Source organism: Pelodiscus sinensis, chromosome 25, assembly GCF_049634645.1.
Source record: "Pelodiscus sinensis isolate JC-2024 chromosome 25, ASM4963464v1, whole genome shotgun sequence".
Lineage (NCBI taxonomy): Eukaryota > Metazoa > Chordata > Testudines > Trionychidae > Pelodiscus > Pelodiscus sinensis.
Window position 1 is genome coordinate 972,413 of NC_134735.1, and position 15,262 is coordinate 987,674.

At 59.5% G+C, this 15,262-nt stretch overlaps 1 protein-coding gene across 4 annotated transcripts in view; it reads right to left on the reverse strand.

Annotated features, from left to right (window-relative positions):
* Nucleotides 1-15,262, reverse strand: part of RUNX3 (RUNX family transcription factor 3) — a 99,236-nt gene that overhangs the window by 47,599 nt on the left and 36,375 nt on the right. For 3 of the 4 annotated variants that reach the window (XM_075908531.1, XM_075908529.1, XM_075908530.1), the window contains exon 3: nt 924-1,168. In XM_075908531.1, coding sequence (XP_075764646.1) covers nt 924-1,168 — 245 coding nt within the window. Of the gene's footprint in view, nt 1-923; nt 3,534-15,262 lie in introns of those variants that run through there. The other variant, XM_075908532.1, reaches the window with a different exon arrangement.

Genomic DNA, 15,262 nt, shown 5'->3' on the forward strand with positions numbered 1-15,262 from the left:
GGTTCGATGGGTCAGGTTTGCTCCCCAGCCCCGTTCGGGCGTGTTTCTATTCCCCCCCCCCCCGGCCATTTCTAGCCCCTGACTCCCCGAGCCCCTACAGCTCATTTAGGGGTCCCCTCCTCTACAGAGCCACCCCAAAGGCCATTTCCTCGGTCGCCGCGAAGGGCCCTGGACGATCGTTCTCTCCGGATTAACTCCAGCCTTAGGTTCCCGGTTTGCTGCTCCACGTCTCTGTTTAATCCCCTCCCGCTCTGCCCGAGGCACTGGCGAGGAACTCGAGTCCTGAAGGGACTGGCGTTCCAGGCGATTTACTTTCGCCTTTATCCCCCCCCCCCCGCCGCCCCCAAATCATGAATCCAGGGTGAGGATCGTTCCCCTTGGCAGACCCTGAGCCGTGCGGAGAGCGCTCCTACGGCGGGGGACGGGGCTGTGACTGGTCCCGGCTCTCTCGCTTTCTTCCTTCCACGCACGCCGCCCCCGGCTCGGCCCGTCCACCCAGAACCAGAAACTCGGGTGGAACGTGAATGTTTCAATCTCCCGGAGGAGCCAACGGGGCCAGCGCAGCAGCGAAGCAACCCGGGAAGGCGAGAAGCAGCTTCTGCAATGAGCCGGGCTGTCTCTGCGGTTCTTCCCTGGCCTCTACGATCTCAGAGCTCCCCCTCCCCCGCTTGGGTAATTAGCCTCAACTCTCATTAAACTTCAAAGGTCCCTGCGAGCTCAACCCGCGCGCAAGAGGCGAGCGGTTCTGACCGCAGCGCAGCGCGAGCGCTGCCCGAAAGCGAAGGGGGGTGCGCTGGGAGTAAATGTGCAAGTTTCTCCCCAAGGCCGCTCTCGTCCCTCCCCCCAACCATCGCCCGAGGAGACCAGGCCTCGTTTTCGTTGGCCCTGGAAGTCCCCGCGTGGAGCCCCCGGCCCGGGCTTACCTTGAAGGCCACCGGCAGGGTCTTGTTGCACCTCCAGTGCGAAGGCAGCACCGAGCACAAGAAGTTGGGGCTGTCGGTCCGCACCAGCTCGCCCGCGTGGTCCGCCAGCACGTCCACCACCGAGCGCACCTCGGGCCGCGTCCGGGAGCCCGGGGCGGGCGCGCTCAGCGCCCCGCTGCTCTCTCCCATCTTGCCGCAGGGGAAGGCCGTAGAGGGAGGTGTGAAGCGCCTGCTGGTGCTCGGGTCTACGGGAATACGCATCACAACAGCGGGCGTTAGAGAGCCGGCGAGGGCTGCGAGCGAGGGGCTGGGCGGGCCGGGTCCCACTCGGCTCCGGGCAGCGCTTTGGAGAGGGCGGGAGACGAAGCAGCGGCCGGCGTCCAGGTCCCAGCCCTCAGGCCGAAGGAGCGAGGCGCCGGGGAAGGGTCGAGTCACAGGCTGAGGCGAAGGGAGGCCCCGAGCCTGAGGGTCCCCCGGGGCTCCGGTGCCGTCCCGGGTCACTCGGCCTCTCCCCTGAGCGCTGCCCGGGGCTGGCGTCGCTTGGAGTCAGGGCTCGGCGGGCGAGCTCCGGGGCGCTCTCCTGTCCTCAGCGGCCAGCCCTGGAGTCGGAGCGCCGGGCAGAGAAACTCTCCCAGCGCCCACGCCCAACCCGGGCGCGCACGGTCCTTTGGCACCGGGCAGGTCCGTGCGCTCGGCCCGGGAGCGGGAGGTTTCCGTCCTCGCTGGTGCCTGCAGACGCTCCGCCGAGCGGGACGCGGGGCCTTTCCTCCAGCCACGGGGAGGGGGGGGGTTACACCCCAAGTCCCAAGCGAGCCCGGGAGGGGAAGCCTCCCCGCCCCCACTGCGCAGGAGAGCTGCCAAACAAGTCCCAGAAACAGCCCGAGTCCGCCACTGCTGAACCCTGCAGGGACCCGCGCAGCTGGGCTCCCCCCACTTCTATTGCTCTCGGGTTTCTCGGCTGCAGACAGCGCGGCCTAGTGCGCCTGGCTCCGGATCTGACACCAGCCCCAAGTGTCCGCAGGCACCTCTCACATACCCTATTTACTCCAGGCACCCGGGGGAGGAGCCGTCTGCTGACTGACGGGGAGGAGCGCCAATGGGGAGGGAGGGTGGAAAGGGTGGGGAACCCCCCCCCCCCATTTGCACACGTTGCCTGGGAAAGCGATAGAAGCAGGGGAAGGGGGCGGAGCGAAAGGGAGGCGGGGTCTCTGCAAGAAGCCACGCCCCCAAGCCCCTGGAGGCGAGGAGGGCGCACCTAGCGGACCGGTGGCATCTTATTAAAAGACGCGCATGGCGCGCTGCCTTCCGCGGGCTTCCTTAGCTGCTCAGAGCCAATGAGAACTTCGCTTTGCCGCCTCCCCTCCTGCGGAGCCAAACGCGGCCGGCCCGGGGTCCTGCCGAGACTCCCACGCTGGAGAGACGCGGGGCTCTGCGCCCGAGAGCTGCCTGCCACGGCCCCGCGTGTCCGGAACCCAGGGGCCACCCCCAAAAGGCCCCGCTAGGTCACACGTCAGAACCGCGCAAGAACGGGCCTCTCCGAGCCCGGCCGGAGCGCGGCACGAGGGCGGGATGCGCGCGGGGGGGTCCAATGCTCCGGCCGCCAACAACGGGGAAAGGCCGGGGGGGCCATGTACTAGCGACCCGCGAGCTGCTGCACACGCAGAATAAGCCCCTCCCCTCCCGCACCCCGCTACCGCCTGCACTGTCCGTCTAATCCCGGCCCCGTCCTACAGCCCGAGCCAGCGGGAAATCTGCTTTCAAACGGAAATTGGCATCTTGGCCGCGCAGCAGCGCGCAAGGGAGTTTTGGTTTGTTTCGTTAGTCACGTGCGTCCCCGCCACCGTCCCTTCCCAAAACGAAATCGACGCGGGAGCAGAGAAAAGTGACGATCGTTTCAGAACAATTTCCTATGTGCAATGACCTTAAAAAAAAGCCTGGTCTTAAAAGAGCGTCGCGCGTTTCCAAGGCGTCGCTTCGGGCTCGCGCCCCGGGAAACGTGGCTTCGAAATGGAATTTGACCGAGAAAATCCGCAGGGGGCAAAATGATCCCGCGTGAGACCAAAATTCACTCGATTCGTTTGTAGTTTTTGTTTCATCTTCGCGCGCGGTTTTTGGACGGACTCGTCTTTCTGACGCTACAAAACTGCTCCAACGAAATGCGCGCGGGCCAGTCTGCACGCTCAGCTCGTGTGCGCGTCCCGTGTGGAGGCACTTTTGGCCAATGTGCCTAAGGGGAAGCCAGGCTCCGTTTCCCGTCACACGCTGGTTAACCGCCTACTTGGTTCTGAAACGATGCGGATTTTCTGCACCATCATGGTCAGGGAATCGATAGCTTCGCTAGTCTGGTTTACAGAGGCCTGGCACGTAGCCTCCCTCTAGCCAGGCCCCGTCTACACGAGACCAGGAGCTGCTGTGAGTCTGGGCTGGGTAAACTCTTCGCTGGGCTCCGTTAAAAACCCAACTCAATATGCAAAGTATTGCCTACGAGAGGCCGGGGCGCGGGGGAAGGTAAGGCGGCGCTAGCACTATAGGGGCTTTTGTCTTCCAGCAATCCCCCCCGCGTCCAGCCCGGCCCGGAACTCTGCTACCGAGGCCGTTTGAGACCCTGGTTCGTTTTGATCCTTCCCTGCAGAATTGTCACCTGGAAAACCGACGGGGGAACCAGGCAGAGTCGGCGGGGGGAGGGGGGGGAGCAGTTTCACATCCCCCGGTGCTCGCCAGGCCCATGTCGGGTTTCTAAACGCCCCGAGTGGGCTCTGTCGGCCCGGGGGATCCCCCCGCTCGCCCGTGACAATTCCACGCAAAGAGACCGCGGGCCGGAAAACGAAAGCGGGGCGGGGGCGGTTCGAGGAACCGGGGAGAAGCCCGGCCCGGCGGGGGTCCGCCTCGGGGCTGCCAGCGGATTGGAGGCGCGTGTCTAGCACCCCGCGCCCCTTCCCCGTGCGGGGGGGAGCGCAGGGGACGGGGGCGCAGGACAGAGCCCCGCGCTGGCAGCAGGGGAGCTGTTCCAGGGGCGTCTTCGCACGAGCTCCTCCGGGGATGCGGGTAAAGGTGTGTGGAGGGGGAGGGGCTCTGAAATGGGGGGGCTTCCCCCCCCCATCCACGCCTGGGACACCTGGGAGGAGGGGTGGGGAGCCCCGGAGGCCGAGACGTTCCCCGGCTCCGCCGCTAGTTGGCGCCTTAGCCCCGCCTCTGAGCGGCCCCGGGGCCCGTCAGCGCCCGGATCGGGGCACCCAGAATCGGGACCCTCAGGAGCTAAGCTGCCACCGTCCCAGAGCCCCCCCAGCGCCCGGGCCCAGCGCTGCTGCTACCGGCCCCCAGCGCAGTTCGCCCCCCCGAGAGCGGGTCTGCCCCTTGCAGGGGTCCCTGGGCAAAGCTCGGTCCATAGACCCCCCCCCCCCCGCCCGGGCGGCGCAGAGGGGCCCGGCCTCGGGGCCAGACTTCGGCTTTGAACGCGAGTTGCCGGCGGGTTTGTCGTTAAACTCGCAACGCCCCCCCCCATTTCACATTCGGGGGGGGGCTCTTTGCACCCGGCAGCGGCTTGTCCAGCAGGGACCAGACCGGGGGGCGACGCACGAGGCTGCCCGCACCCGCCCGCCGCTGGCAGAGGGCGAAGCTGGCCGGTGTAGGGGGCTGCCCGACGGCCGCGGCGAGCTGGGGCGAGCCTGGCTTTGCGAGCTCCGCGTGGGGGGAGCGGCCCGCCCGTGGGCATGATCCGCGCGGGGGCGGCTGGCCGGGCTGCGCCGAGTCCCCCGGTGCCGGCCAGAGACGAGCGGCGCTAAGGTCGCTCCCAATTCGTATAAAAGACCCCGGGCCGCGCGGTGCGCTAGTTCCTGCGCTTTGCGGGGCCTCTCGGGGAGTCACTCGCACCCGGCGCTGTGGGGTGGATACGAACTCGTCAGCGTCCAGCACGCTCCTGTCCGGCGCCGGGTGCCAGCAGGGAACTGCTCTGTCCCCGCTTCCAAAATGCCAGGCGCGGAGCCAGCCCGGAGCGAGGTTTCTAGGGGTGCCGCGTGTGGCAACGTTTCTAAATTGCTCCAGCTTCCTCCTGAGCAGCTCAAAATATCCCCCGCACGGCTCCCCGCACCGCCACCCGGCTCCCCCACCGCCACCCGGCTCCCGGCTCCCCGCACCGCCACCCGGCACCGCCACCGGCTCCCCGCACTGCCACCCGGCTCCCCCACCGCCACCCAGCTCCTCGGACTGCCACCCGGCTCCCTGCACCGCCACCCGGCTCCCTGCACCGCCACCCGGCTCCCCCACCGCCACCCAGCTCCTCGGACTGCCACCCGGCTCCCTGCACCGCCACCCGGCTCCCTGCACCGCCACCCGGCTCCCCGACCGCCACCCAGCTCTTCGAACTGCCACCCGGCTCCCCGCACCGCCACCCAGCTCCTCGAACAGCCACCCGGCTCCCCGCACCGCCACCCAGCTCCTCGAACAGCCACCCGGCTCCCCGCACCGCCACCCGGCTCCCCCACCGCCACCCGGCTCCCCCACTGCTACCCAGCTCCCCGCACCGCCACCCAGCACTGCCACCCGGCTCCCCGCACCACCACCCGGCTCCCCCACTGCTACCCAGCTTCCCGCACTGCCACCCAGCACCGCCACCCGGCTCCCCGCACTGCCACCCGGCTCCCCCACTGCTACCCAGCTCCCCGCACTGCCACCCAGCACCGCCACCAGCTCCCTGCTCCCCGCTCGAAGTTTAACTGGTTAACCAATTAAGGGGAGGCAATTCAGCCCAGATGGACTGGAGCATCCTCTCCCCCCACGGCAGGCACTGAGCTGCTCCCTCCCTGCTCCCCCCCTGTTAACCGGTACCACGTAACCTTTCACGGCCCCAGTGCTATTGTGAGTGAAAAGGGAATCGTCCCAGTTTACACCAGTGGAAGTGGGAGGAAACGCATCCCCCGCGTGTCATACAGTGGCGAGATTGCAGGCACCTTTCAGCCACTGAGCTAAGCCCTCTGGGCAGAGGGGCGGGATTGTCCAAATAGTGAGAAAGGAGCCTCTGGCAGGTCACAGGCCTTCTGCTCTTAGCTCTCCTCTGAGCATTGGCTTCGGTCCCTAGTGTGGGCACCTCTACACTGCGCGGGATCCCAAACTAGCTACCCCGGGGCTACGCAAGACTCCCGGTACTTTGAAATAATAGGGGCACTATTTTTCCATCCTAGTGAACTTCATGGCATGAGGGATAAGAGATGGCTGAAAATAGCACGTTATTTTGAAATTTGGCGCCGTGTAGTGCAAATTGCAAATCTTATTTCGAGTTTAGGGGGCTGTGCAGATGCACCCTATGGCCACATAGAGACTGGGCTTTTGAGCTCTTCACGGTTAAGCTTTCGCCCTCGGCAGTGAGTGCATTTCACAAAAGGTTAACAGGGAATAAGGCCCCGGATTTGCATGTGCCTCGTCTAAAATCCTTTATCTGAGACATCAGCAAGTCCATAAGTCACTGCTTCCGGGTTCCCTCCCTTGCAATCACCTCTGCAACTTTGAATTCAGCAGAGCTGGTATTTAGCAACAGGTCCACTTGCTTCCACAGCAAGGCAGCAAATACCTGGTCTATAGGAAGCCTTGCAAACTGTGCCCCGAAGCTCTCAAGAACAAAGGTCTCAGCAGAGCCATTCAGGTGTCTGGATCTGCTTTGCAGTGCAGGGACGGGCTCTGTGAGCAGCACGTAGGGAAAGGGACGGGCCAGTCGCTGGTAGGTCAGATAGCAGAGGCTGGGCCCCGTGGGGAGCAGGCTGTGACATTTTATAACCAGAGTGTCGCCACCTTCGACCAATCAGACACAGCCTGTTCCTGCGGGCACACTGTGTCAGGTGCCCCATAAACCCAGAGGGAAAAGGCGATCCCTGCCCGCTGCCCCAGCAGAGTGAACATTCTAAGCAAAAGTCTATGCCAGGCCAGCTTGGGCCGAGATAGCCCTCTGGACTCCCCATTGATGCTGTGAACTTGCAGGGTGCCCAGAATGGCGGTAACGCCTTAGTGCCGGTGCATCTACACAGCACCCTAAACTCGAAAGAAGAGACGCAACTTGCACTATGCAAATTGTGCCTCTAATTTAAAATAGCTTATTTTGAAATTTGGTGCATCTACACAGTGCCAAATTTCGAAATAACACTATTTTGAGCCATTCCTTAACCCTTGTGCCATGAGGCTTTCTGGCACGATGAAACAGTGCATCCGTTATTTCAAAAAATATTTCAAAATAATGGGCAGCTTGTGTAGACGTGGGGTAGCTATTTCGGGTTACCTCTGGTATCCCTAAATAGCCGTGCAGGGTAGACATATCCTGAAGAGTCTTCTCCTGCCAGAATGGGAGAGCTCATGGGATGGAAAACAGACTCCTCGAGGGAACGGTCCCTCCTCATGCAAGGGGCCTGCTTCCCTTGTCAGAGCGACTTCTCAGTCCAAACTGAGTCTCTGCTCCCCTTGGGAAGGCTACATCTACACTGCAGAGCTATTTCCAGATATCTCCAGTATCCCAAAATAGTTATTCCGCATCTTAAGAGCAAACCCGTTATACGGAAATATAACAGGCTCGCTATTCCGACGTCCCTGTAAACCTCATTGCATGTTTCGGAATAGTGCCTTATTTCAAAATTTGGCACTGTGTAGACTGCGCCAAATTCTGAAATAAGCTATTTCAAAATAACATCACAATAAGATACATAATTTGCATAGCTTATTTCTAGGTGATTTTGAAATAACTTATTTCAAAATTTGGTGCTGTCTACACGGTGCCAAATTTCAGAATAAAGCACCATTCCCTTAACCCTCCTGGAATGAGGGTTACAGGGACACCGGAATAGTGCCCATTATATAGTGGGTGCATTTAAAGACACGGGATAGCTATTTTGGGATACCTCCAGTATTCCGAAATAGCTGCACTGTGTAGACGTAGCCTTCTTCTGTGTCCTGGGGCCTGGTTCTCCTCCCGGTGGAATTCCATGGCTTTGTATGGAGGGAGAATCATAGAATCACAGAGCAGTGGCACTGGAAGGGGTCTCCAGAGATCAAGTCCAGTCCCCGGCCCTCAGGGCAGGACCAAGCACCGTCCAGATTACCCGACAGGTGCCTGTCTAACCTGCTCTTAACTATCTCCAGGGCTGGAGATTCCACAACCCCCCTAGGCAATTTATTCCTGTGTTTAACCACCCTGACAGGCAAGAAGCTTTTCCTAATGTCCAACGTCAGCCTGCCTTGCTGCGGTTTAGGCCCCTTGCTTCTTGTCCTGTCCTCAGGCGCCAAGGAGAACAATTTTCCTTCCTCTTCCCTGTAACACTCTTTAAGGTATTTGAAAGCTGCTATCAGCTCTGACTCTTCTCTTTCCCAAATTAAACGAGCCCAATTTTTCAATCTCCCCTCTTAGCTCACATTTTCTTGACCTCTCATCATTTTTGTCACCCTTTTCCGGCTCTCCTCCAATGTCCATACTTGGGGTACTTCCGATTTACACCACTGGCGGTGGTACACACGAGCCTATTGGGGACCCAGTTCTGCACGTACACTGGGATAAATCAGGAGTAACTCTGCAGAACCAGGTGATGTGTAAACAGCCTTCATGCCAAGAGAACTGGACCCAGAACGGGCTCCCATGGTCTCCCCAGGCAGGTGCCTTTGGCCCTGGAACAAGCCTTTTAAGACTGCCTGGAGCCCCTTTGGAACGGGCGATCGTTTGGGTGGGATTTTCAAAAGCATCCAAGTGGCTTTAGAAGCTGAAGTTCCACTGCTCGAGGCTTGTGCTTTCCAGCGAGCCAGGCCCGGCCGGTAACCGCTGCCCTCCCCTTTCACTCCATCAGTTACGGCTTGTTCCTTGTTCGCGTTCTCGGTGCAACTGACGGGGGGAGGGGAGCCTGGAGTGTGGGTCCCATCTGCAACGCCCACTCCCTTTAAAAAGACACTAATGACTGTCAGTCCCTTTTTAGTCCTTAATGAATTTCAGAGTTCAATTGCAAATAGGAAACAAGGCCGCTTTTGCCTTACGCACATGGCTATTACTGTTCCATTTCATGTGGTTCCCTGTGGAATGCTGCTATCCATTCCTGCCTGCAACACAAGCCACATGTTTTGAAAGTTTTGCACTTGAAAAAACGTTTAGGAAAGGACTCAAGTATGGCTTGTATGCATGGCACGAGGTAAACACCAGCCGTAAATACTCAAGGAACAGTTAGCGCTCTATGCTCGGTCTACCCAAGCGAGCGCAAGGGCGAGGCCAGTCAAATAATGAAAGAACGAACCCCCGACTTTCTGGTAGGGAACGTGCACCGTGTGCGGAAGGCCCACCACGCGCCTACCGACAGGACAGCCCCTTTGAAAGCGGCCGAGGGCTGCTAGCGGGGAAGTGAGGGCCTGATCCAAACCCCACTGCAGACTGGGGGAGTGAGGGCCTGATCCAAACCCCACTGCAGACTGGGGGAGTGAGGGCCTGATCCAAACCCCACTGCAGACTGGGGGAGTGAGGGCCTGATCCACACCCCACTGCAGACTGGGGGAGTGAGGGCCTGATCCACACCCCACTGCAGACTGGGGGAAGTGAGGGCCTGATCCAAACCCCACTGCAGACTGGGGGAAGTGAGGGCCTGATCCAAACCCCACTGCAGACTGGGGGAGTGAGGGCCTGATCCAAACCCCACTGCAGACTGGGGGAGTGAGGGCCTGATCCAAACCCCACTGCAGACTGGGGGAGTGAGGGCCTGATCCACACCCCACTGCAGACTGGGGGAGCGAGGGCCTGATCCACACCCCACTGCAGACTGGGGGAGCGAGGGCCTGATCCAAACCCCACTGCAGACTGGGGGAGCGAGGGCCTGATCCACACCCCACTGCAGACTGGGGGAAGTGAGGGCCTGATCCACACCCCACTGCAGACTGGGGGAGTGAGGGCCTGATCCAAACCCCACTGCAGACTGGGGGAGTGAGGGCCTGATCCACACCCCACTGCAGACTGGGGGAGTGAGGGCCTGATCCAAACCCCACTGCAGACTGGGGGAGTGAGGGCCTGATCCAAACCCCACTGCAGACTGGGGGAGTGAGGGCCTGATCCACACCCCACTGCAGACTGGGGGAGTGAGGGCCTGATCCACACCCCACTGCAGACTGGGGGAGTGAGGGCCTGATCCACACCCCACTGCAGACTGGGGGAAGGGCAGGTCTTTCCTAGAGACTGGAGTGAAACGTCTCGGCGCTGGATCCCCGCGAAAGCGGCGAATTGCACGACTGGCTGGAGACGCCCTTTGCCTGGAAGGCGCAGCGTGAATAACACGTGTCCGAGCTGCTACCAACGCCCTTGGACAGGCTCCGCCGGGCCCCACGGGGGTAAGTCCGGACCCTGCATCCGCCCGGCGCTGCTGGGACTCGCGCGCAAACCCGAGCGCCCTGCAAGCTGGAGGCAGCCAAGCGGGCGGCGAATCCGCCCCCGGGACAGGCGCTCTGAGGGGGGCTAGCGCCGCGCGGCCCAGCCTGAACCCTCGGCGGTCCTCCCAGCAGCAGCCAGACGGCAGAATCAGCGCCCGCCGCCCGCCTCCCCAAGGTCGCTCCGCCGACAGGCCCTGCGCGGCCGCGGGGCCAGATGCGGAGCCTTCCCAGGGGCCAAGAGAGAAAAATTCCCAAGGCAAGAAGAAGCGGAAACGTCTGGAGGGCGCGGGGGGAGCGAAAGGCGCAGGCGGCCCCGGCAAACCCAGCGGCGCTTTCCGAGTTGCGGGCGGGCTGCACGTAGCAGGCACCCGCCGGGCTCCGAGCCCCGCTGCGCCCCAAGGCAAGTCGGGGAGCACTCGAGAGCCGGGGCCCTGCTCTGCCCCGGCGGCCTTAGTACGGAGGTACCCGGGCACGGAGCGCGCGTCTCAGGCCCACCCCTGCACCAGGCTTTCGGGACCCGGGGACCCCCGCGACGCGCCCTGTGAGCGCAGGAGCCCGAGCGCGCCCGGCAGGGCAGGGCTGGGGCCCACGGCGGGCACTCGGGAGCTGGGGTCTCCCCGGGAGCAGCGGGGACGTGCCTTTGCCCAGCGCCGTTCTCGGCAGATCTGCCCCGGCCACGAGCCTCCGCTGTCGGACCAGGGCGCCAGACGCTGAGAAAACGGCCCGGGGCTTGAGAGCAGGGCGGCCCGCAGCGGGCGGCGGAAACGCGCGAGCTCAGGGCGGTGCGTGGCACTTCCCCAGGACTCGGGTTAAACCGGGAGTTCTGGCCAAATCCCGCCCTGCCCCGCATGTTTGAGATTTAGGCTACATCTGCACAGCAGCATTATTTCGAAATAACTTACTCCGGTTATGTCTACTGGGCAGTGAGTATGCAAATAAGGCGTGGATTAGCATATCTCCATACATGATTTGCATAATTTATGCAAGCTGTTTTTGCAGGAAAAAAAGGAGCGTGGATGTTTTCTTTTTGCCCAAAAACCCTTTTCCCCACCAGATCCTTATGCCCCAAAAAAGGAGGTTTACCTATCTGGAGGGGAAAAGGGGTTTTTGCTCAAAAAGAAAATGTCCAGCTGCTTGTTTTTGCATAAAAACCCCTAGGCAAAAACGGATTGGCAGAAATATGAGATCGTGGTTTATGCAAATGAATCCCTCATTAGCATAATTTTTGCAAGAAAACTCATAGCCTGAGGGTTACAGGAGTGGGCGTAAGAAGTCGTCCAACTTGACAATATTTCAACAGTATTTCAAAATAACTGCCTGCTGTGTAGCCTCAGGCTGTGTCTAAACTGCACCCCTCCGTTGGCAGAGGGATGTAAATTAGGTGTTTTAAAAGTGCAAATGAAGTGGGGATTTAAATATCCTGTGCTTCATTTGCATAATCACGTCATGGCGCTGTTTCAAACAAGCGCCATTTTAAAACTCAAACCGCGGTTCATTCAAAAAATGAGGAGTACAGGATCTTTTGAAAAAGCTCCCTGTTGTTGAAAAAACCACGTCTAAGCCACGGTTTCAGTTTTGAAATGGCGCTTGTTCGAAACAGCGCCATGACGCGATTATGCAAATGAAGCACGGGATATTTAAATCCCCACTTCATTTGCACTTTCAAAACGTCTAATTTACATCCCTTTGATGACAGACATAGCTATGGGCTATGTCTAGACTGCAGGCTTTTTTCGGAAGAAGCTTTTCCAGAAGAGAGCTTCCAAAAAAACCTTCTTCCGAAAGAACTCCCTCTTCCCCTCCCGCACACGCCTTTTCCCAAAAGAGCTCTTCCGAAAAAGGCTTCTTCCCCGTAGAAAGAGGATTACCAATGCCGGAAAAACCCCTCTGCTCTTTCCATTTTTTTCAAAAGAATGCGATTTCAGTGTGGACGTAAGTGAAGTTTTTTCGGAAAGAACTCTGTAGTGTGGACATACCCTCATTGCGCGAGGAGTAATGGAAGCCGGAGGAGGAGTGCTGTGGAGATGCTCCCTATTTCGAAATAAGCTGGGCAATTGACGTAGGTCTATTTGCGTAGCTCATTTCGAGTTAAGCCTCGCTGTGCAGACGCGCCCTGTGAGTAGAGCGGAGACCGGAGAGAAGTGTTCTAAAATACAGGGGTGCTCAGGGTACCTGGCACCGCCACCTGGGCACATCAGCTCTCCGAAGGGCACCTTTTCATCCCAGATCCGGGCCCAGGATGCCTCTGGGAAAGGGGGGGGAGTGGGTAGCAGAAGAGTGAATGTCAACAGGCCCCGCCTTCCCGCTGGCCCTCACCACACCCCTCCCGTCAGAAACCTTCTCTAAGCCACGTGGGCAGCGCTCCCTCCAAGTTCTTCCATCCACGTGTGGAATGCAATTTGTTCTGTGCACCAAGGGACGTAGGACGTGCACCACCTGCAGACACACAGGCTGCTAGCTGCAGGCGCTCTGCTAATCAGCTGGGGGGCATGTGCATTTCTCCTGGGTGGCTGCCCATGAGCTCAGCTGCAGGCCCGCCGATGGGGAGGCACGGGGGGAGAGGGGGGCAGGGGCCCTGTGATTATAGCAGACCCGTTAGTGCACCTGGGTCTGGGCAGTGCTGAGGGATGGCTGCCCCCCCCACCCCTTCTGCCCAAGGCCCTGCCCCTTCGGGGAGCCTGCATCTGCCCCCTCCACTTTATCCAGGGACCAGGCAAGCCCGTCAGCCTCCTGCCTGCCCGTGGTGCTGAAATTCAGGCTCTGTCAAACTCAGCCACTGCGGAAGGCATCAGGCTCCGATCGCAGTCACATGACACAGAATCAGAAGTGGCTCTGAGTGCTGGGGAGGGGGTGTTCCATACTCTGTGTGGCTGGGGAGGGGTTAAATGCTCTGTGCATGCTCTGGGGGGGGGGTGCCATGCTCTGTGTGGCTCGGGGGGGGGGGGGTTCTGTGCTCTGTGTGTCTCTGAGGCCCCCCTCCCACCCCGACCCACGACCTGGCATGTAGCTTTGCCCAGAGACAGCTTTGCCTTTGAAGATTCCCATCAGCACATCTTAAGGACCCTGCCCCAGTGTGTGGGCACCGGACGCCCCGCGGATCCCATGTCAGTTCGGAGTCTAAGCCTCTCGGAGGTGCTGGAGCCTCCTTGGAGCTGCAGGGTGAAACCAGCTGGCGTTGCACCTCTCGAGAGCAGCCCCCAAGACAGCAGCGCCCCAGCCTCTGGCCAAGTGAGTGGGTCACACCCTCTCGCCCTCTGTCCCCGCAGAGCCCTGCAGATCTGGGGAGCCCCGCTTCATCCCCATGGGTACCTGCAGCCACAGGTGGGGACACGGCTGTCTGGGGCTTAGTGGTGCAGATGCAGAGGAGCAGCCACACAGGGCTCTTGCCTCAGCCTGACTCTCCCCACATTAAAGCCACCCCCTCGCCAGTGTTCCCGGGGAGCTGAGCACATGGGCAGCTGCCACCCCGCTGATTAGCAGAGTGCCCACAGCCTCCCATAGCTGGCAGTGGGTATTTCCACTGGTGGTGCACAGCTGCACATGCCTCAGTGCACACAACAAAATGTATTCAGCACATGAATGGAAATAATTAGAGGAAACATTGTCCTACCGCCCTAGATTTTGGGGCTATTGCCCCCATATTTTTCCCGTTCCACTTCCATCCCTTTTCCTTCAGCTTTGGACTCCACTTGAATAGGTCTCTGTTGCTTACAGAGGGTGTGTCCCTCCCCTGGTTATGTTTTACCACGTTTGAAGCATTGTGCAGAACCCAGCGTGTGTGGGTGTGAAAGGGGCGCTGCACAAAGAACAATGAGTTTATTATTGGTGTCTGTGGTTTGTCACATCGCCCAGCCTAGAATCACTATTCTTGACACCTTAAGCAACTGGTCGAACAGCCCGCAGGAGGTGGGGCTGCTCTTGATTTAGTCGAAGTGGTGCGCAGGGTCTGGTCCGAGAGGTGACTCTAGCTGGACCACTTGGTAATAGTGACCATAGTAGAAGTAGATTTAGGTCATTGGGCGGGGGAGGGAACTACAGCAGCCCAGCACTGTGGCATTTCATTTCAGAAAGGGGCCTTTCCCAAAAAGGAAGTTAAACACACCGAATGAAAAGGTGCAGGGCAGAAAGTGAAATCCCCGCAAACTGCATGGAAACGTTTCAAAGATGCCATTACAGAGGCTCAACTTAAATGTGCACCCCACATTAAAAAGCGCGGGAAGAGAAACAAGAAAGTGCCCCCGTGGCTAAAGAACAAAGTAACAGAAGCAGCAAGAGACAAGGAATCGTTTAACACGTGGGAGTTAAATCCTAGTGATGAAAACAGAGAGGAGCATGAAGACTGGCCAGGAAAGTGTAAAAATACAACTAGGAAGGCCAAGAAGGAGTCTGAAGAACAGTGAGCCAAGAACTCGAAAGAGCAAAACCGATGGTAAGTCCTTCCGAAGCAGGAAGGCTGCTAAACAGCCAGCGCGGCCAGTGGGGATGCTATCAGCGCACGCAGGGGTGATCAGCTCATTTCAGAGAAACTCAGTGAATTCTTTGCATCAGTGTTCACGGCGGAGGGTATTGGGGAGATTCCCAAAGCTGAGCTGTTCTTTGTAGGTGACAAATCAGAGGCATCGTCCCAGAGTGAGAGGTCATGAGAGGAGGTTTTGAAACAAACTGATAAATGGAACAGTAACACGTCACTGGGACCAGATGCCATTCAGCCAGGAGTTTGGAAGGAATACAAATGGGAAATTGACGAATTTCTTACTGTGGTCTGTAACCAATCCTTTGACTCAGCTTCTGTACCGAATGACTGGAGGATAGCCAATGTGAGACTAATTTTAAAAAGGGCTCCAGAGGTGATCCTGGCAGGCATAGGCCAGTAAGACTAACGTCAGTACCAGGCAAACTGGTCAAAACTCTAGTAAAGAGTAGAATTGTCGGACACATGGATGAACAGCGTTTGTTGGGGAGAGTCAATGTGG